Source organism: Camelus bactrianus, chromosome 3 (assembly GCF_048773025.1).
Source record: "Camelus bactrianus isolate YW-2024 breed Bactrian camel chromosome 3, ASM4877302v1, whole genome shotgun sequence".
Classification (NCBI taxonomy): domain Eukaryota; kingdom Metazoa; phylum Chordata; class Mammalia; order Artiodactyla; family Camelidae; genus Camelus; species Camelus bactrianus.
The window spans coordinates 101,888,067-101,911,301 of record NC_133541.1 but is presented as its reverse complement, the minus strand read 5'-3'; the positions used below and the strand labels follow the sequence as shown (position 1 = coordinate 101,911,301).

Sequence of the window (23,235 nt, the reverse complement as noted above, 5' to 3'; positions counted from 1 at the left end):
CAAATGCCAGTCTAAAGTTGGCTAAGAGAGAGGATGGATTTGTGAAGTGTCATTTAGGACAAGCAGAAAGGCTCCAACTGTCCAGGCACGTCCCAGAAGCACCTCTGCCAGCCATGTCCTTGGCGGATGGAGGAGGGGCTCACCAAACAAAAGGGATGGGAACCCTAATAACAGCATCTCTGAGAAGACAGCCTGTTCCTTTTTCTTCCTCTCTTGCTAGTCCCCAGCCAGGACTATGCTCAAGCTGGGGTGTCACTGCTCAACCAAGTATCATCTGAACTCTGCATGGACCACAGCAACCCACCAGGCCTTGCGCACAGCTCATAAGGAAGAGTGGGGAGCAGAAAGTCAGCACCTGAGTGAAGTGGAATGAGGCCATCTCACCCATTTGCGGCTCAGGAGACCAAAGTGGTGGCGACGGACACCTGCCATGGAGGGGAAGGGAGAAAGAAAAAGGGCCAAGAGGGCTTCCGGGGCAGCGGGAAGGAAACACAGGCAAGGGAGGGAGCGCGCGCCTGGCTTCTATCAGCCCCGGCGTGGCAGGCGCGGGAGCAAAGCGGGAGGGGAAGGTGCACTCAGCTGACAGCCATGCCCACTAAGGCCGTCCATCCTTCTCGGGTTTAAAAGGGGGAAATGTTCTATTTATAAGCCACTGACCAGTGGGGACCTGGCAGCCACTGGATGGCTCTGATCCTACAGGGATATTGGTTACCAGTGGCTGCCTTCTCCAGCCTCTCAAGTGTGGGTGTTCTCACAGCAAAAGGCTGAAGGTGACCGGAAGCAAAAGGAAGATAAATCCTCCTTCCTGCCCTTCGCTGCTTTGGGAAGCCCGCCAGACTCTGAGTGACGGCTGGAGGCTTCAGAACCCTTTACAAACAATGACCCCTGTGATCCCGCCAAGCCTTCCCCTGCGAGCTTCAAGACGAAAGCTCTTTTTCTGTTTTTCAGATCAAGGGAAGCTGAGGCACAGAGACGAAGGGAGTGGAGAAAGCGAGGCAGGGCACTGGGTAAACAGAGCACAGGTAACGATGCCCTTCCCAGCTCCTCTCCTGGTCCCCAACCTTGTCCTCATAAAATAAAAAAGCCTTGACACAGCACCATCAGGGAGTCTGAAAAACTGCCAAAAGAACAGGTGTACGCAACGGAAACAACACATAGGGCAGGTCTGGCTGTGCTGCCAAACGTCCCCGGGAGAGGAGTGGGTCACGTTACGGTTCTGCACGTGGGAAGCTCGAGTCACTGGAACACGTGATTCCCACTCTCCCAGCATCATCCTTGACGTGCGAGGAGCCACCGATGATTTCAGGAGAAGGCTCACTAAGAAGGGACCTGGAACGGCCCCTCAACGGCAAAGGGCCGGACGGGTTAGGTGCTGGAGGCTGATGATCAAACTCCGTCCAGCCCACATGCCGACAGGACAGCAGGGCGGAGCAAGGATTTCATGCAGATCAAGAATAGCTGGAGGAAAAGACCCTGGCAGTCAGGCAGACTGGTCTGAACATCAGCTCTGCTACTCCTCAGCTCTGGGGCCCTGACTTCTTCAAGCCTGTTTGCTCACTCGCAAACTGGTAACTCACTCGTTCTGAAAAGCACTTCTGCAAAAGTCACCCACTCAGGGACCACGCTCACGCTCCCTGCCGTAACTTCATGCTGTCTTGAATAGCCTAATATTTAAAAACTCAGCCTTGTATTACACTTAAGAGTTAACAAACTTACAGCCCTTGGGGCAATTTCACCACGGCCTGTTTGTAAATAAAGTTTTATTAGTAAACACCCACCCCCACTTGTTTCCACATTGTAACTTTCACACACCACAGCAGAGGTAAACAGTACTGCAAAACCGAAAATGTTTACTATCTGGCCCTTTACTGAAAAAGCTGGCTCTGGTACCAAACAATAACATTCAGAAAACCAGAGGGGGTTATATTTACTTGTGGTTTTCCCCCAGCGCACATTCAAATAAATCTAAATGGCAATTGGAAATGTCTGTCTGCTGCTACCCAGAATGATCTCGGGTCCAGCCAGCAGTGCGCATACCCCACTTTGAGAAATGCAGCCCTGAGGATTCAATGAGCTAACACAGGGTGTCAGGACGGAAACAGCAGGGGTGCTGGCTGCTGCCCCTCATTCTCCTCCCCTGCTCCCCTAAAAAAGCGGCTCTGCCAACCCAGTGAGCCCTCTTCCTCTCATACAGGAGAGTAATTGGCAGGACCAGATGACAAGAAGGCACTTATACTTGCTGAACTTAAATCCCCACAGCAAGGCTAGGAGATAGGGGTTCTGGTTTATCCTCATTTTACAGATAAGGAAACAGAAGCTAAGAGAGGTCCACCCAGCATGGATCCATGGCTCCACGGCCAGTGTGCCTACCAGATAATCGACACCATTCACACTGTCCCTTCCACAGAAACAGCTCTCCCCAGTCCACACGCAGGACCTGCCCAGAGGAAGTAACTCGAAATACGTACTAAGACTGATGGTGCACAAGGATGCTCAGCCTGATGCTGGTCGTAAAAACAGAATTCTAGAAATGGTTCGACAAATTAGGATATAATCTTAGGACATAATATTCAACAACCATTACAAATAATTATAAACAATTTTCATCATTTGGAAAAAATGCTTGTAAGTTTTTAAATACTTCTAAGACATCATGGGAAAAAAAGCAAAGAGGAAGTATCTCCAGGGATGATATTATTATACTAAATTTTTGAAGATCATTTATTTCCTTTATATTCCACAATGAGCGCCTATTATTTTTATAATAAGCAAAAATACAAGTTTGAAAAAAAAATACAAGTTTGTCAACCTCCTTAGGAGTGAGGTTCAGGGATTCAATGCCTACACCATACAGATAACTACATCCCGATTCTGACTTTGCCATCTTTCTCCAATCACCGCTCTGCCCGTCTCCAGTATGAATGACATGTTAGCCAACTGCACGGGTTCGTGAGCATTACACAAATACAGAGGATTCTTGTCAAAGGATGGGGTTAAAAACCAACTGAAAGGAATGAAGGGATTAAGACGGGGAAGCAACAAAGTATTCTGATTTCCTTATTCTGGGGAGAAGGGAAGGAGGAAGTTTCTATTTTTTTCTAGTCTTTCCAGCCTAGACGGAAGCCCATCTGTCCGGACCCTGGTGCATCAGCAGAGGGCACGGACATTACACACCCACACGCGTACGAGGGGCCATGTGTCTACCATCTCCCGAAAGTCTCCACTTCATCAGCATGTCGTATACTCAAATGCAGAGTCATAAGGTCTGCTTATGGATGTCCTTACCCCTCACTACTCATGTCCCCCAGGGCCCTTAAGAACTTTGAGAGGTATTAATTCATGAAGAGCTCCAGGACGTCTGGACTCCTGCAGTTAAGTCTAGGGAATGGTTCAGGTCAGAGACACAGGAACATGTAAAACGAGAGTGGGATGCAGAGACCCCTGTCCTTGTGAAAAGTCAGCTGGGGCCGGAAATTCAGGAGAACGCACGTCTGGAGCAACTCAGGCCCGTTCCTTTGAAATGATCTGACTGAGCTAAGGAATTCGAGTTAAAACTCACATTCAGGAAAGCAGCCCTATGAAGTCAAGAATCGGAGACAGCCCTCTGTCTCGGTCTGTCGATCCTCAAACAGCTGGCGAAGCAGTGAGAAAGCAGCATTTCTCTAATCATCTCAGAGCTAAGTAGGCAGCGACATTTATTACTCAAAACTTCAAACCTGGTGAAGCCCAGCTCACATTAGAAGAGCCTGCCTTCCCCTGACTCTCCTGTGCTGGGCTGTGTATGCTCTCTGACAAGTCCCCGGCTTTCCAGCTGTCCCGCAGGTGGGACTCCAGGACTCCAGCAGCCTGGGCTGACAACAGGCCCCTGCCCGGCTCCCCTCTAGCATCTGATCTGGGCTCGTTTCAAAGGAGCACGAACCAATCCTCACAGAGCCTTTGGGGAGTAAATCTTACAACTTCAGTCAAACATAAGGCAAGCAACGGGACACAGACCCAGGAGACATGCAGGAAGGTGGCAAAGGGTCAGATGGGTTGAGGAGGCGCTCCTGCCCTGGGCAGGGTCCTGTTCTCTGTAATAATAAAGGGAGAAAAGCAATGGCGCTCAGCTGCTGTCTGGATGACTGACACTGGGGTGTGATCACTCCCTAGCGAAGCCACACAGGGAACAACAAACCACACTTCCTTCTCAGTATCCTTATTCCTATCTTTCCTCATCCATCTTCTACTGGGCAAGCATTTAACCAACTAGAGAAAACAGCGTCATGGACGTATATTCCTGACATTCCAGGAATAGACCCAGGGAAGGTTCCTGACGGCAGCAGGATCCATGCTGAGAGGCCCAGAGGACTGCCAAAAGTAGCCGGCTGGCCTGTGAATTTAGTATTTAAGGATTAACATAACTGAGAATACACAAGGCTGCTAGGCAGAAAACTAACGCTCTAATAAAGGTCTGATTACGTGGGAAGACACTCAAAGCTCTTGGAAGAGGTGACTTAGTTTTATCAGAGCATCAATTTTCTGCAAATTCAGCTGTACAATTCCATGCAGTCCTAAACGAAAATTTTTAGTTTTTGAACAATTTGTCAAACTTAACGCTAGAATTTATATAGAAGGATAAAGGTCTACCAGCAGCTAAGTCAACCCTTAAAAAAAAAGGGAGTAAAGAGAGAGGACTTAACCTACCAGATATTAAGACTTGCCTCAAAGTCATCATATTAAAACCAGCGGTTTTAGAACAAGAACAGACGGACCAAAGAAATAAAGAGCTCAGAGACAGAGCTCAGACGTGCAAATCTAATACACAATAAAGTGGATCTCATGAGTCAAAGAGGGAGAGAAGGGATAATTTGGTAGTTATTGTTGGAAAAGCTGGCTTTTCATGGGGATAAAAATAAAAATGAATCTTCATGAAGTATCATATACAACGGGAGAGTAGAAACCTAAATGTGAAAGACAAAAATCATGAAGTCCGTGAAAGAAAATGTGGGCGCACATATTCGTGACATGGGTCAGCAAGGCCTTCTTTAAAACGCAACCTGAAAATCATAAACCAGAAGGCCAAAAAAATTGAATATATAAAAAAGAAAAGCTTCACACTCAAGGAAGCACATCATGTATAGTATTAATTGATGGCAAAAGGGGAAGATGTATTTAAAGTATCCACAACTAACAAGGAATGACTATCTAGAATATAGAAGGAACTTTACAAACAACAAGAAGAAATGGTAGCTGCAATAGAAAAATGGGCAAAGGATAAGAACAGGCAAAAACCGAAAGAGAGCAACCAGTAATCAGGCACATGAAGAGATGCTCAAACTCATTATCAGAGAAATGCAAATTAAGCCAACGATGAGCTACCATTTTATACCACTTAGATTGGCAAAAATTAGGAAGCTGAATAATGGCAAGAGTTCACAGGAATGGAGACAGCCTCCTGTTGGGTTAGGGGGACTGGGGATGGACCACTCTATGCCACAACATGAGAGCCCTCCCTCAAACGAAGAGACCAAACACCCTCTGACTGACCAGCAATTCCCCTCCAGAGGAAAACCCAAGGAAACTCTCACACAAAGGAACATGCACAAAGATGTTCACTGGGGTCTTGTTAGTGGTGAGGAGGAGATGGAGGCACACAGAGCTGGAGAGCATCTCCACCCAGGCTTACACTCCATGGAGTGAGCAGCAGACAGACACCACAGTATGGAAACAGACAAGGGAAAGTGGGCGGCTCCTAATATGATGCTGGGGGAGCACAGGAGGAAACAGAGCAAGACATATAACCATTTATATAACTTTAACACACAGGTAGATAAAAGATACACATTGCCCAAGAATATACTGTAAGAGCACACATTAGAATGGCAGTCTGTAGCAGAAGACAGGAACAGGAGTTGGGAAAAGAATTAAAAGGGAATGAGTGAATAAATGAATGAAGGAAGGAAGGAAGGGAGGGACCTGTGATGATCATGTACCACGAGCTGAGGAGTAGGATTAATTCACTCTCGGTGCCTGAGGTCCAGATAGAGACCAGAGAAGAAAGGAGGGGGGTAATGGCTCTGCAAAATGTGCATGTATTTACCTGCCACCGTCCTTTCCCTGGCAACTGGCCCATCTGGAAAATAGCAGCAGTGCCAGACATTATTCATGGCCCTGTCCTACACCCCACAGGCACTGTATGCCCCAAAATTTTAAGATAAAAGTAACAAATTCAGAAGTGTCCCTAAAGGAATCCCCTTTTGTGACCCATCCCTTCAAAACGTTCTGGGTCTGCGATAACATGTTGGCATTCAAATTCCCACCAAAATGGTTTCTAGAAAGGAAAATGCTAGACATTTGGAATTTGGCTATTAATGGTGAAAAGCACAATGTCCCACTCTTAAGTTCGTATCAGACTGATTTCTTACCTTTAAAAGAGTTTCGACTGCCCTATAAACAGTTGCAGAACAATTAGACGCTGGGCAATAGCGCCACCTGTGGCGGACAAGTGCTATGGGTGGGTGTGCGGTGAAACCGCAAATCACTGCCACCAGGAATAGGAAGAGAACAACCCACGTCAGAGGGGAGGGGAAGCAAGCTAAGGCTTGTGTGCTGAGAAAAGCGGGTCCTAATGCCAAAGGAGGGGAGCAAACACCAACCCAGAGCATTACTCTGGTTTTGCCGGCTCGGAAATAAGTGAACAGAACATCTTTTAGAATAATAACTCTAGGAAAATGATTTCTATCCAAAGTACTCCTGGAAAAGTGGCCAACATGTTCAACCCATCTTTTTCTTTCCCACTTCCTAAATGAAAGGATAAGCAATTGAAGAATCATTAAAGATTTGAGGCAGCCAACTCTCTGTGCCCTGTGAGTAACAGGATGCCAAAGGCAAAATGTTGCAGGTGTCTCTGTCTCCCAAAATGGATCTTTCTGTATTGTTCTTTTCCTAGGGATGTGGAATATCCTCGTGGTTAACCGTAGAGATGTTACACAGAACTCAGATTAAATCATGTCCCCCGAGTTTATCAACTTCAATTTCCTAATCTACAAAGTAGGTCAAAAGCCCCTACCTCACACAGCACTGCAAGTATTAAGTAAACTAACGTGCATAAAACATCCCGAAACACAGTAAGTGGCCAATAAATGCTATCTATTAATAGCTGTTATTGTAAAATATAGACTCCTTGTTGACAATGCAAAGTCTAGACAAGTATTTAAAGTAGGTCAGTGTCTTCTAGTAACCTACCCTCCAACCTGATTAAGACTTTGATGATAAATATATTTCCAGACTGTTTTCTATCAATATATATATAGATGAGTCAAATAACATATTTTAACAAATACATGGTTCCACAACCTGAATTAAAAAAAAAAACTCAATGAACAATACTGTGGGCGCCATTTTTGCAAATACACCAAGATCTCTCTTGTTCTCTTTGAAGGCTACATAGTACTTTACGGTATCTTTAGTCAGTTTCCTATTGAACATTTAGATTGGCTCCAGTTCTTTGCTATTATTATCAAGGCTTCAATGAACTACTCGTTACAGAAATATCTTTGCACTCCAGTATGTTCTTTAGCATAAATTGCAGGGTCAAAAGATATTTACTTTTTAAAGGCTTTCAATACATATTCCACAAAGGCCTCAAAGAATGGTAAAATCAGCCAGCATGTCCCCCAGTAGCATCATGGTTGTCTTTCAAATTGATTGGCACTCATCTCAAGGAGAGAGAAGCGGGTTTGTAAGGTCAAAGGTTACAGGCAAACTTCTGATCGGGGTTGGGGGGGCTGTCTCCATTCATATGCATCTTGTCCCCCGTAGTTCTCAGCTCCTTTATTATAGAAGTGTGTCCCAGGATGGGGCATGGCGTGGGCATCTGTTATTTTAGCCTGCCTGGCATCTACCGTCTCTGGTCCTGCTGGGTTCCCTGATCTCCGTTTGGTAAACTACTCTGCTCCCATTTTATGAATACTCTTGAAACTATCAATCAGGATGTGTTGTTTTCCCGCAGATGGGCCGAAGCTAGACTTCTGGAACTTCAGAAAAGAGAGGCAAGGACTAAAAACAGTTTAACAGCTCTATTATCCTATAAGTATTATCCAGAAGATCCTTTCTCATTGGTTCCTAGGTCTCCAGAACTGGTCTGTTCTCAAGTCTTGTTTCTTCAGCTCTTCCTGCCTCACCCTGCAGTCTTCCATATGCCTTCATTATTATCGCTGTTGTCTTTGCTACTGTTATTTTAGCCCAAGTTGTCAGAATTGATTTCAGACATTCTGAAACAACCCCACCTGTCAGGGGAATAATGACCTCTTTCCTTGAATATTTACTTGAAAAAATTTTCCCGTGTTCAGTTTTTGAGAGGAAGAAAAAAAAAAACAACACAGAAACATATTTTCCTCTCCTAAAGGCCTCTTCACCTTCCAACAGCAACCATTCCAAATTACTTAATATTTTATATAAAACGCTTGGTAAAATCTGTATTTTGGAAAGAATTGAAGGAGGAAAATCTCTGTCCCATAATGGATTTCGCACACAGACAAAACAGCTCATCCTTTTGTCCAGAGGCACTGTTTTACTGGCTTTTCTGACACTTCTGGAATTCACGGTTGGGCTGTCTTTGAATTTTTTTTTCAAGTAGATTTCACAAAGCAAATTTGAGGCAAGGGGACAGGATTTCCTTTGTACTCTTGTAGCAACCTGGAAGGAATTTGGTTTTTTCTCCTGTGCACCAAGGAGATAATCAGTCCCAACACTCTAGCAAGAGCAGTGTCATTTTAATCCTATCGTCTCTGCAAGGTTACAGGTGCCCTTGGAAATCATGATTAACTGGAGCGCTCAGAGCCAGCACAGGGAGACGTGCTGTATATTCCATAGCGGCTACCCAGGGTCCCTCCCATCAGAGAGGAAGATGATTACAGAGTTCACCATCTCCACACTGAACTCCCCAAAGAGGCAACAAGGAACACAGAGTCAGTTACTAAGTGATCACTAAGATGGTTCTTGCCTCTCCAGGCTCGTGAGTGAGACTGCGTAGGAGGCAAAGTCAATTCTGGCTTCCCACAGGACAGGGCTCTTGGGGAGCTGAGTATTATTGGATTAAGTGACTTTTAAGTGGTGTCTGGAGCTGCATTCTTAAGACGACATAGGATTAACTGAGATAATGTGCATAAAAATTCTTTGTACGGTGTGAAGTGTCAGGGAGCACGAGATGTCATCACGGCCTTGGCCTCGCCACTCAGGCTCACTGAACAACCAGGAGTCACTGACCTGGTAAGTCAGGGCAGAAGCAGCTGCACTGGGGGAATAGGGCAGCCCCAACATGCCCACATCACCTCCTGGTGGTTCTTTTCCGGAATAACAACTTCTCATGCCCAACCCCACCCCCAGCTGAAGAAAAGTATCCACGCAACATACTTACTCCCTTCGCTCTGACTGTCTTTGTTCGAGTTGTAGACCTGGAAAACAGAAATAACATTCACTGTGTGCATGCGTGCATTTTATACTATCCTACAGGTTCCCGGAAGAAACCCGTTACCCTCCCGCTTTCCCTTGTTTGTGCTAGACAATGGAAGGCAGTTTCTGGCCCCCAAATATAAATCCCTTCTAGAATTTACCTACTTCCAGATATTTACTTCAGCTGTTCTCAAGTGTGTGTACATCAGAATCACCTCTGGAACTTTATTTAAAAAAAAATAATTTCATATTCCTCCTTTTTTAAAAACCCAAGCTTCTATGTGTATACAAACTAAAAAGGAGAAAAAAATTTAATTAGTTACAAATCATTAAGCAGTAACTGTGCACCAGGCAACGTGCTAAGCAATTCACATGAATTACCCCAAATTACGCACACAACAATTCTGTTTTTAGCACTGTTTTACAGATGGAGAATTCGAGGCCTAGAGGGGTTAGCTACGGTCTCACAGGCAGTCGGTGGCAAAGCCAGGACAAAGATACATTACAAACTGTTAAGTGCTAACACTGGGAAGGAAGGGGACCAATCACATTTTATTTTATATTCTTTTGTGAATTTCACGTTATAAGGAGAATGTATTACTTTTAGAATAGAAACCCCTTAAATGATTTATAGAAGTCATAAAAGGGGAAATGCTCCAACATAAAACAGTCATTTTTTTCCTGTAGAGTGCTGGAAGGTAAATATTTTAGGCTTTGGGGGCCAGGAGGCAAAAGTCAAATCAGTGATATTATATAGGTACTTGAAAAACAAAAGAGAAAACAAATCTCCACAAGTTTTTTGCTAAAAACATTCAAAATACAGTAATTTTTTAAAATATAGGTGTAAGATTCCTAGTGGGGGAAAATCCCTCTTAGGGCTTCATGACTCTCTTTTCAGAGATGCTTGGCTCAGTTCTTCTGGGGGTTGGTTCTCAACCAACAGAATCACTTGGAATGTCTCTTCCAAGAAGTATAATTTTCTGAAATACAGGTCTACTAATCAGAAGAATAGAAGTTTTTTTTCTTTTATAGAGGGAAGACAATGTTTAGCTTAAATAGAATTCAAAGTATTTCTTATCATCAAATAAACTTCAAATGTTCATCTATAAATACTGTGTTTAGATCACGGGCTACAAAAAAGCAGGTGGCGAGCTAGATGTGGCCTGTGGGCCACAGTTTGCCAAGCCCTGATATGCCGACATCATTAAATAAGATAATAAAGCCTCCGCTTTAAGGAGAAATCATAGTGCACACATCTTCTCTTGGTGCTTATGAGTCTGCAGGCATGAAAAGGCATAGGGTGAAGTTGGTCATAACTTTAAAAAAAAAAAAAAGGATATTCCAAGTGATTCTGACAGCCATCATGGTTGAGAACATCTTATTTAAACTTCCTAGAGGGTATCTGTATGTACACGCAAGACTGGGACATTGTGCTATACACCAGAAATGGACACATTGTAATCGACTGTACCTTAATTAAAAAAAAAAAAAAAAAACCCTAGAGGAACAGAGCCCCAGGCATGTTTGAAATGAGAACCATGAAATCCTAACAGGCATTTTCGCCTGCTATGAAATATGAAAGGGATGCTGGTCCAGCGTGGGCAGTAATTCCAGCTTGGCTCCCGAGTTGCTCTGAGTCCTTGGGTAAGTCTCTCCACCCTCTCTGAGCCTCTACTGCCCCATCTGTAAACCGGAGTTAGCCACAAGGCCTTTGAATTATCAAACAGATAATTTGCCAAATCACCTCATTTTATTAATATTATTCTTTTCTTGAAGAAAACCAAAGATGAATAGCCACTTATTGAAGGTCAGAAAGATGAGGACAAAATGGGTTGCTGTATTTCCAGCAGAGAGTCTGATGAATGAAAAGGTATCACTTCGTATGCTTTAAAGTTCTTGTGATTACAAGTCAAAAAACTGATGTTGTCTTTTGGAGGGAAGAAGGCCAGTGCAATTGGCAACCGGTGCTCAGCAGAGAAGGGCAGGGATGCGGATGGGACAGAGGAGCAGCGATGCAATCCCGCGGGGCCTGGTGACCTGTGAGGGCAATGGGTAGCGTCGCCAGGACCAGCGACCCACAGAGAAGGGCATGTGCTCAGCTTGGACAGGTGGGTAAGGGAAGTGCAGGGGAACAGACCGTATTTGGGCAAGTCTGCTTTCTAGCCATCCCTGATCACTTCATTCCTCCCATTAAATGCAAACACTCCAGCCCAGAGAAACATGCTCCTATTTCTAAACGGCAAAATCCAGAAGGAACAGCAAAATGCAGGGCTTTCAGCTCTCCTTAATTAGGAGGGGAATTTGCACAAAATTACTTTCCTTTCATGTTTCCTGGGGCCCGGGAGGCTCCTTCCTGGAACACCCAAGCATTCCCCAATTCAAGGAGGCACGATCAATGAGCCAAAGATGCCAGGAACCTGTGCCACTCGCTCCTCGGAGGCCAGGCCATTCATCTCTGTCTAGTTTGGGTAAATGAGCCAAAGAGAATAAATTTAAGAAGAAGCTAACAAACCATGCCTGCCAGGACTGTGTGACTACACGGCCCAACACGGAAGGCCCAGGGTAGGGAGCAGCCTCCCCCTCACACAGGCCAGATGGCTTTGTTGACTCTGCACTGACCCAGTATCATCCATGACATCATCAAACCTTTTTAACCACCTTATGGGTTGGGTACCAGTGTTATTCCCATTTTACCGATGTGGAACCTGAGGCCCAGAGAGCTGACACAGTTTGTCCAAGGACACAGAGCTGGAAGGCAGTGTAGTAGTCTATCTTGCTGCTGCAGGAATGCTCCAGTTGTCTTTTACTTTCCTGGGCAGTGGCAAACACACACACCTACCAAGCCGTACCAGTAGTCTATGGTTTGTAAACACCTTCCACTCCTGCAGAAGCAAAAGGCATGCCACTCGCCCTTTAGAAACGGTCCATCTGTTCCAGGGAAACCTTTAAATTTCATAGTTGCCTGCGAGTGTCAGACTGAGGTTCGGAGACGAGGGCAATTTCCTAAAATAAAAGGCCTCTGGCACTGGCTTCTTATGACTGATTAGCAGAGTTAGCTCAGGTTTGTCTGCTTTCAAGTAAGCCTCGCAAGAACCTCTGCCTTCAAAGGACAGAACCCAGCTCTCCAGGATCAGTTCAAGGGGACATGAGTCACTCGACAATTCCTGAATTATAGCTCCTAGGAAGAGTGAATCAGTTAATACACCAACTCAACAACCCAGCTTGAGCCAAAGTCTATCCATCTTGCTTAGTCAGAGTGCTCTAAGACCTGGCCGCTTTAAAGTCTCTTAGCCCTCAGGCTTTATACAGCACTTTGATTCTGGGATGTACTAGTTTCTGCTGAATTCCATATATGAGGATTTGTTAAATATCCATGCCAATGAGTATCTATTTTCAAATGTATGCCTCTAGAGAACACAAATTACACATGTTTATGTTATCAGAGTCCATCTGAGATTCATTAGGAAATCATTACAACAGCAATGACAGATTAATGCAGACGATGGTGACAAAAGCCTCATTATGTGTCAGACACCAGGCTGAGCACTCTAGATGCATTATCATGTTTAGTCCTCATGCCGACCTAATGGTTCCCATCATACAGATGAGAAAACTGAGGCATTAGAGAGGGTAGGTCACTTGCCCAAGGTTAGGCAGCCGGAACTGGGCAGAACCCAGACAGGAACTCAGACAGTCTGTCTCCAAAGCCCATGCTCTTAACCACTAACCACACGATACACAAGACATGACGATGACGATGAAGGTGCTGAGATGCCGTGGGCAGCGAGGGAAGGAGAGTTACTGGAAGGAAAGAATTTGCCCCGAGTCAGAGACAAAATGAAACCCGGAATGGCCTTTTGACTCCAGCCCGAAGCATTCACCACTAACCCATGCGACCAGCTGGCACCTGATGCAGAAGTAACACTTCATAATCTCTCAACCACAGGGCTCGATCCTGAAGATAAACGCCAGGGCAGGAAAAGTGGGTCTTTGATACAAATCACAGGGCACCACAATCGTACGAGTCCTCACCCAGAAGCTCCAGCGGGAGTACAATTTAATTAAATCAAAGGAGGGTGAGGAAAGCCTTCATGTGCTCCCTCTGCATGAAAATGTGATTTTGCAATCAATTCTGTTCACTGCTGAGCCAATTCAATTTACATGTCCCTCGAGAATTAAGAGAGACTACACAGTAATATGGGTTCCCAGAACTTTTCTACGGGTGTCCTTTCTTACCATTACCCAGGCCTTACCAAGAAAGCACAGAAAGCAAAAAACTTTTTAACTTACAAATTAAAGGCATAAATAAAGCAGTAAGTAGACAAAGCAATCTGACTTCTCCCTCTGACCCACAGCTGCGTTAGCACTTGGCCACATCACACTTTGGATCAAAATCTGCGCAAAATGAAAGTGTTGGAGAAATTGGTTTACAAGCAAATTTACTTGAAACTGTTCAACTGAATTCACACCTAAGTTTTGTAATTCCCGGAGGTCTCTTGCAAGGAGCCTGGAATACTTAAACCCCTCCCCCACTTGGCTGTTCCTCTGATGGGCCCGTGTGGACACACACAAAACAGAACTACATGCCAACACCTCAAAACACTGCCCGAGCTGGTTCTGCACCACTGGGTATCATTCTGACCCTCATCTCTGCATGACACAATGGATCCACCATCACTAGGACTTCCTCTTTGAATTGTCTCTGGGTCAGTAGTGACAGATTTTGCCCATTGGCTGCTCAGGTTCAAAGTCCAGACCTACCAGTCATTGGCTATACAATCCAATCGCTTCACATCTCTAAACCTCAGTCTTACCACCTGTCAAATAGGGATATTAATATTCCCTACCTCTTGAAGTTGTTGTGAAAATTAATTGAGGCACTAGATATAAAACATTTAATGCAGAGCCTAGACTACAAATTCTGTGGCCCACAAGGCATTTGATAAAGATGACCTTTTGCCACCATCACCACCCTCCTCCTCCTTCCTTCTCTCCACACGTATCCCCCACAGGACAGACGGCAAAGGATGGGTACGTGGTTTGAGGGATCAAGTGACATTGGTCTCATTAGCATTGTAATTTAACCATCTGAAACTAATTAAGGGACTAAAGGAAATGGGATCATCCAAAGCCAACTTTTAGAGCCATGGGTTCTCAATTGTTTTTTGAGTAAAGTTAAATATAAAAGTAACCACTCACCACAATCACTTTTTCACTGCCAATTATGTGCCAGGCATCATACTCAGCATTTACATGAATTATCTTATTTCCTCCTCAAGCCTATGGGGTTCTAACATTGCCTCTACTTCAGAGCATCATGTAGGTTAAATAATTTTCCAAAGGTTACAAAACTAGCAAGTGGCAGAGCCTTCCAGACTAGTCTGTATTCAACCACAACTTCATACAACTTCCCCACCCAGTCCCGCTTTCCAATGGAAAAACAAAAAAGCTTGGCGACTAACAAAGAACTCAAAAGAAGCTAAGCCGTGATTAAAATGGCAGCAACACAAGCATTATGTAAGAACAGAATTCCTACCCAATTTAAACATAACTAATTCTACAAACGTCCAATTAATACAAGTATAGCAGTCACTGAAAACCACGACCAGCTTGAGACATTTCAGGATGCCCAGGAAACATCCTTTTCCAAAACTGCGAGCACAAGACAGCGGGAGGCAGCTGCGCTGCCCAGGACTGAGTGGCAGGCAGATTTCTGAGCAGAGCATCACATTCGAAACACTCAGCAAACCCTATTAAACAGGCTAAATGTAGGAGCTTTTAGTAATGCCCACGAGAAGTTACTAATAAGACACCCTTGGTCTGGGTAAAACCAACCCAAAATGGACATGAACTTCCGGATCCAGGAGGCCCTCTCTTGTCACGGTGGGCCACAGGCACACGTGGGAAACCTTGCAAGGATGAACTATTTGAATCTTAAGCCTCTGGAGATAAAACCAGTGTAAAAGGATGTGTCTGAAGTTGAGAGGCCAGAATGTGGGCATGGGGGGGGGGGGGATTGGTTCCTCCTTCTCCCCTCAGAAACGGGCCAGTCATCACCTCAGGCCGAGCGGCACAACGTGGCTCCAGGGAAGGAAGGGAAACGGCGGCTGTCGCCTTTCGTTCTCAGCCGGCACCACTCCCTCCGGGGCGCCCTCTCCATGGCCACCGGCACCGCGTGCGCTGTCTTAGGGAGGCTCTTTGGAAGGTGAAACCAATAAAAATGTATCTGATGGCTCTTCCCAATGACCTGCTCCTCAACAAACGTGAAGACCTTGCTCTTGCCCTGCAGGATTACATGTAGAAAGGTTCAGTCACGGGAATACAGCAGGCAACTCAGTAAGTATTGATCGGATGAACAGTTTGTGAATAGAAGAATAAAAGAGAGATGGAAATTAAAAAAAAAAACAAAAACAAAAACAATCCCCACGTTGAAGCAATGAGGACAATGCACTGATGCGTCGACCAGGCAGAAAAGGTGCGCCAGATCTCTCAGTTCCCGGTAAGGGGATCTCATTCTTCTAAATGTCAAGGCAAGTTCTGCAGGAATCTTTGCTTCAGAGAGAAAGAGCAAGACTTAGTTCAGGTCTTACTATAAGACAGGATGAAGCAGATGTGTCTTATGTGGTGTAACTCAAGACTATCAAAATGCCTCACATCGCCACTCACTTCCCATGGCACACCACTGGACGTTAGCTCCCACCCAAACATCGGCAGCAACTGCTGCTACTAGTCCACGGGGTCACCAGGAAGGGGTTACTGCAGCTCATGGGACTGAGGCTCCCTCCCCACATGCACCAGAGGCACCTCAGGACTAAGGCAATCCCTTGGAAAACAGCCCAGCCCAAGTGAGCAAAATGGCCCCGCTCCCAAAGCCAACTGGATAGTCCTTGACGGCCCCTGAAGCCTCCTTGCTCATCAACACACCAGCACACCGGTGAGTAAAAAATGGCCACCTGCTGTTCAACACGATCATGACAATGACAATGACAATGACAATGGACAGAAAAACAAACTTCCTGTTCCATTAGTTCAAGTGTTTCCTGCTGCTTTGTACCTAAGGCTATGAAGGGCTTTTTTATTTTTCAAGTTTAAGGTTGTGTTTCTGCTGCTTGCAGCCAAGAGTTGTGGCAAATATAAAAGAAGCTCAAGAGGAAAAAGCCTAGTCAAGCTTCATAGGAAACTCCAGAATGAAGGCCAAAGAAAAGTATGCAATGAAGTAGAGAGGGAAAGAAAGTTCATGTCATCCTTGAGTTTCCCCCTTCCTTCTACCTCCTGCATCCAGCCAGTGCCAAGATCTATCTGTTCTATCACTACCTTGTATCTTCAGTCTGTTCCTCACTTCCATTTCTTTTTCTACTGCCTGGAGGTCAGGTTTTGTCTTCTCATCTGGACCTTGAAATCGGCCCCCTCCCTATTCCTGCTGGCTCCTCTCTCTCTGCTCTGATCTGTCATACACATTGCTCCTGCCAGATGTGTGTCCCTAAACCACAGCTCTGGCTGGAGAAGGGCTGCCTTCAAGACATCAAAAGTCTTCAAACACTGGAAGAGCTGTCTGTCGTGTGGGAGAAGGGGAAGACTTAGTATTCTGAACAGAGATGAAAGTCAGGGTGGAGTCCTAGAGAAGGCAGATTTCAGCTGGACACAAATAACCGACAGTCAAGAGCTCCACATGGGCCACGAAAGCAGGGAGGTGGGCTCAGTGTCATTCTGACACACAGGGCTAAGGCCCGCTTCATCGAGCAGGGGGCCCTGGGTGCTCCTGGACTGACAAATTCAGCTTCATTTGAGGTGTAACGGTTTTAGCCTGTCCTTTCGCCTGTACAAGACTTGGACAGACTCCAGAACAAGGGGAAATGGATTCGGCTGAGGCAAAGTGGGGTGGGATGGTGGACAGTGTGCTGCGGGACAGTGTGATGGGGACTTGGCCTTAAGGCCTGGTTCTGTGTGCCTTTTCACTACGTGCCTACAGATGGTTCTTTAATGTGGCTGAGTCTGTTTCCTCATGGTAAAGCAGAGCTAAGTAATAATATTTTGTGGCAGTATTGGGAGAATTAAAACCAGTTTTACAGTGCCTGGAAGTGCTCAAAAGTGTCATTTCCCTTTCCTCTACCTCCACCAAGAGTTCCTAACTTACTCCACGGCTACAGACCTCCCTCATACCTCTCCCTGCTCTCACAGTCCATTCTACAGAATTTAACACTTCGGAATACAACTCTTCTCTTTGCATTGTTTCTAATCTCCAAATAAATCCCCCATGACCAGTTCTGTCTTACACTTCTCTAGGGACCCACTCACCACCAGTGCTGGGCATTCATTCAGTCCAAAAAATTCACTCCTGACTGGGGGACAAGGAGCTTAAGACAAAGGCTGCGCCTTCTTCTGTCTCAGTCTTCCTCAGCGGGGTCAGAAGCAGGTCATAGTGACCTGGATGAGCAAAGTGTCCTTAAAGCCCTTAGAGCAAGTTTTCCCATTGTGAGTGCTGCTGGCACTTACAGATCGTCCCGGTGAGAGATCGCAAATGAAGCTGATAGACTTTACTGGGGAAAGATGAAACAGCTCCTCCTGGAGCACGCAGGTGGGCGGTTCCACCCAGATATCCAGGGAAGGGGGAGGCCATTTATCTGGTTTCCGGTCCTGATGAATTAAGCACGAGCACACGTTTCTGGAGTTACTAACACGGGCTGCGGTGGGTTCTCCCCCTTTCCCACAGGACTGCGACCTGGGTTATATAAACACTGTTGCCATAGTTATAATTCAGGAAGTTTTGCTGTTTGACCTCAAAAAAAATTCAACCTCAGAGCAGGGTAACACTGACTCTCGAGACCACAACAGACCATCAGAGGGTAAGACCTGCCAAATTCCTTCAAGCTTCTAGAAGGAACTACTGTATTTTGGGTAAGAAGCAAGCAACAAGAAGCGGAAACTCTGCAACATTATGCAATTTCCTTGCATTTCATATTCAGAAATCCTGAAATCCCCTATAAGTAACTTCCCTAGCTTTCAACCCAATATCAGAGTCACAGCCAATGTAAACAAAAACTGGATGCCAAAGAGGAAAGAAGAAACAGAAGTAATGGACAAGTCGGAAAAGTATTTCAGGAAAATTTTAAAAGCAATGGCAAGGGCACAAGCTCACTTGAAATCAAATGCACAACAGTAAGGAGATGGCATGTAAGCCAACATGCATGTAGGATGAGGCCAGTTCAGAACTCGAGGCGTCTTCTGGCTTTCACATTTCCTGGCTTCATGCTAAAGTAACTTTAGAAAGTGGGTGTGAACCCACTAGCCCATCACCATGGTGTTTCCGTGGGGAGAGAGGGACCACATCCCCATCCCCCAGACAAAAACCACAGTGTTCAACAGAGCATGTCTTTTTGTGTCCCCCTCTCCCCCTCTCCCCATGTCTTTGGAAACAATGACACAGCTCCATCAGCAGAAGAGTGAATCTTGCTCTTTTGTGCTTTGAAAAAACTGCAAATGAGAAATTCTTTGGTACAGTATCCATGGTCCCAAAGTTAGAGCATGTGAGGTTCTCCTGCTGGAGCAGGGCCCTGCGCAAGAGAGAGGACAGCCAGAGGGTGAGTCATGCACAAGATCCACTCCTTTTGACTTCCAGTCCCTCCATCCTCCAGAGGACTTAAGGCAATTGGCATTTACAATGATCTCATTAATGCACACAATGCCCCTTTGTGAGGCAGGAGGTGAATTTATCCAGCACAGACACAGGTGACTTCTGTCTTTGCCTCAGACAAGGGTGAGGTCAGAGTACTGCATTTCTAGATAGATGACAAAGCTGAGCTCCCTTGGATGCCAGTCCTATCCTAAATTTAGGAACTATCCTGATGCCAACACATGCGTGTGCAGCAAGGGGTTTGGGGAATAGTCACTCTTTGATTTCCTTGCTCTGAGCTGCTGGAGAGGGGATCCCTGGTTCTGTGACATGAGGAATCTGTATATTTTCTGACAGTGTCCAAGGAGCACAATGGGGTCTACAAAGTAGAAGGGTAGATTCCTAGAATTCTTTCTGGTTCTACAGAGGTTAAAAGTTATCAGGCTGAGCCCTTCCTCATCGCCGCACAGCATGAAAGGGAGGAGGTTTATCAAGATTCTACAGGATTGCCCGCACAGTGATCACGGTAAAGGTAAAGTTGGGGCCTTGGAAAATGAACATTTGTTCTTTGGCTACCCAGCCATCATCCGTTCTTCTTTAGGGGTCCACACCTCTCCCTCCATCACAGGCTGAGTTCATTTCACTTATAACTCCAGGGGAGACAGACTGTCTGACTTAGGTCAGGGCAGCCAGAACAACATATTCACCCCCTACTCCCACCACTTACTTTGAGAAATTTTCAAACATACAGGAGAAAAGAAAGAACTCACAGTGAACACACATACACCCCTCACCTCCATTCTACAGTTGTTAACACAGTGTTATGTTTGCTTTATCCCGTGTCTAGCCATCAATCATCCACCAATCCAGCTTATTTTTTGATAAATTTTAAAGTCAGTTGCAAACATAAGCACTTCTCATCCAAACACATCAGTGTGTTTATCACTTACAAAGCTGAATATTAATAAGGTTTGTCAGTCTTTGTAAAAGTTACCTACAGCGAAATGCACAATTCTTAAATGAGCTGTGACAATTCGACACGTGCATGTGCCCTGAACCCCCATCAAGGGAAAGACTTTTCCATCACTTCAGACAGTATTCTCAGGCCTCTTTCCATCTTGCCCCCAGCAAATGCACACGCACACCCAACCATTGTTTGGTTGCCTTTGGTTTGCTCTCACCATTAGTTTTGCCTGTTCTTGAACATCACACCAATGACATCATCTTATATGTACTTTCTATGGCTGCCTTATTTCACTCAGCATAAACTTTCTGAAATTCGTCCGTGTTGTGGCTTGAGTGAATACTCCTGGTCCTTTTAACTGCTGAGTAATATTTTATTATTTAAATATATCACTGTTTATTGATTCTCCTGTTCATGGATACCTAGGCTGTTCCCTCTCTTGGCTATCATAAATAAAGCTGCTCTGAATGTTTTTGTGTAAGTCTTTTTGAGGACATATATTTTCATTTCTCTTGTGTAAATATTTAGGAGTAGAATTGCTGGATTACGAGGCAGGCTTTTTAAAAATTTGTTATTAAATAAGAGACTGCTAGGCTCTTTTCCAAAAAGCTTGTTTCACACTCTCACCAATAATGTATGAGAGTTCTGGGTGCTCCACATACTCACTAACACGTGATTTAACTTTAGCCATTCTGGTGGGTAGGTGGTAGTAACTCATGGTTTCAAGTAGCATTTCTCTGATGACTAACGACGTTGAGCATTTTTTCTTGTGCTTATTGGACATTCTTAATCTTCTTTCATGAGGGGTCTTTTGCCCATCTTTTGATTGTATTGTTTTTATACTGAGTTCTATGAGCTTTCTCCACACTCTGGACATAAGTCCTTTGTCAGATGTATGGTTTGAAAATATTTTCTCTCCTTCTGTGGCTTGCCAATTGACTTTCTCATTGGTGCGCCTTGATAAGCACATGTTTTTAATTTCAATAAAGTCAAATTTTTCATATTTTGTAGAGCTATTGCTTTCTGAACTCTATTAAGAAACCAATGCTAGCCCCAGATTACAAAGATTTTCTCCTGCATTTTCTTCTGGAAGTTTTATAGTTTTAGCTTTTATGTTTAAGTTTATGATTCATCTTGAATTAATTCCCCTAGTTCCCCTGGTTTGTAAACATAACTTACAGGTGCTTCTGAGTCACAGCCCAGATTTGGAACTCACTGGTTTAAAATACAAATTTATGAACAAGTAGCCCTAACCCACCTTGCTCCCTGTCCCCTGACCCCCCACAAAGCTGTCACATGGAATCAATCCACATCAGCTTTGGGGGCCCTCAGATCATTAACAACTGGTATGTGTTCCCTACTCCCAGCTCACAGGACAAAGGGGTATGTATGCTGAACTTCGTAAAGATCTATTTGTATGCTCAAGGCTAATTTTCAGGGTACATGGCTAACCACATGGCTGCCTCTAAGCTATGATCTGAATAGGCAGGGAGCCTGGGAGCTGACAAGTAGTCTCAACCAGCCACCGACTTCTTGTGTGACCCTAAGCAAGCCTCTCGCTCTCTCTGGATCTTAATTCCCTAATCCATCAAAAGAAGGGCTGGAAATAGATCTGCTTAAAAATTCCAGACTCCCTTATTGCTTAATCCTTTTAAGATCCCACCATCAAAAACGATCTCCTTTTGGGCCTGTAGGGCTCAAGTCAAGGCTCCAACCACTTTAAGGGTTTCCTCTTTCAATGGAAGGGTAGCACCTTCTATCTTATCAGCAACCTGCTCAACGGGGATTTGCTGACCATTAAGAATGAGGTCCTGTAAATTTAGAGGAACAGGGAGTAAGAACTGAAAAGAAAAAGGAGGCAGAGTCGGAAGGCTGCTGATCAAAGACCAGCTCAGCTTACTGAACAACGTGGTTGAAAGCTGACCAGGAAGAGAGGGGTTGTTACTAGTGCTCATATCAAAAGCCCGAAGTGCCTGACGCAAGCTTCTCTTGCTGCTTCTGCAGAGGGGCACAGAGCAAGCCGTACACAGAGCCACCAAGCTCAGCTATGAGCACAGCCAGCCGCCAAAGTCAACTGGGAGGACTAAGCCCACTGGGGTCCCCTCCCCAGGGTGGCGGACATGCCTTACGTCTGACCTGAATTTGAGAGCAAGGCATATAAACACACAAATCGAAAGCCACTTCTGGGCCCTTTTCTGCAGCACTTGATATGATTGATTGGCCTGTGTCCTTTGAACGTTCACCTCTCCTGCACCCTTCCAGCCCTGCTCCACAGGCAACTCTGAGGGTCCCTCTGCCTTGCGCTCATCTTTTTTTAATGTGGAAGAAAAGAATTTATACATAAATATTATATATGAATATAAATAATCACAAATGCAAAGTAATATAAATATAAAATAATTATACAATACACATACACGTTTACATACACACTCGATTCTCATTACTCACAGTAATTATGTTCTTTAAAGTCACCACAATTAGCAAACACTGAACCACTGCTCCTAGGGGAAATACAGGGTCAGGTTCCTACAGGCCTCCGGTCACATTTTCATCAACTGATCAAATATAACCTCATTTTATGTGTGTTTCTATTCAAGGACATATTATCTCATATATACTGTTGATTCATTACCACTGAGCTCACGGCCACAGCGCTGTAACTGATCCCTGATGAAGACCATCTAACACGTGTTTTCTCCTAAAGGCAGCCTTCGTGTGCTTAGGAACGGCAGTCGGCACCTTCAGCTCTATGCAGGGGGCCGTTTTAAACAGTGAGATCACCAACAAAAAGCACAAAAACACAAAATACGTTGTACTAAATAGCAAAATGAACACTTACTTGTAGTATGAGGCTGAAACAAGAAGCCAGAGGAACATGTGCACTTCAAGTTTCTCTCTGCTCTGCATGTATCTGCAAATGACTGTGAAAGCACCTTAAGCACTGATGCTGGGGTACAGATACATTTTAGCAAGTGAAGGTGAATTCACAAATACAGAATCTTCAAATAACAGGGATCAACTGTGTGTATGTACATACACACAGAAACACACACACACAAAACATTCTGAGCATACATAAAAGTACAAAAAAAGTGATTTAATAATCACCCATGGACTCATGATGCAGATTTAACAGATATTAGCAGTTTTCTAAATTTGTTTCTGTTTGAGATCTCAAAGGAAGTGAACACCAATAGCCCCTCAGCCCCACACCCCTGCTCCTTTC

The 23,235-nt window shown here is 44.9% G+C and overlaps 1 protein-coding gene across 5 annotated transcripts in view; it reads right to left on the bottom strand.

Annotated features, from left to right (window-relative positions):
• Window positions 1–23,235, bottom strand: part of ARHGAP26 (Rho GTPase activating protein 26) — a 416,457-nt gene that overhangs the window by 187,785 nt on the left and 205,437 nt on the right. For all 5 annotated transcript variants that reach the window (XM_074360866.1, XM_074360863.1, XM_074360867.1 and 2 more), the window contains one exon: window positions 9,398–9,434. In XM_074360866.1, the coding sequence (XP_074216967.1) occupies window positions 9,398–9,434 (37 nt within the window). The remainder of the gene's footprint in view (window positions 1–9,397; window positions 9,435–23,235) is intronic.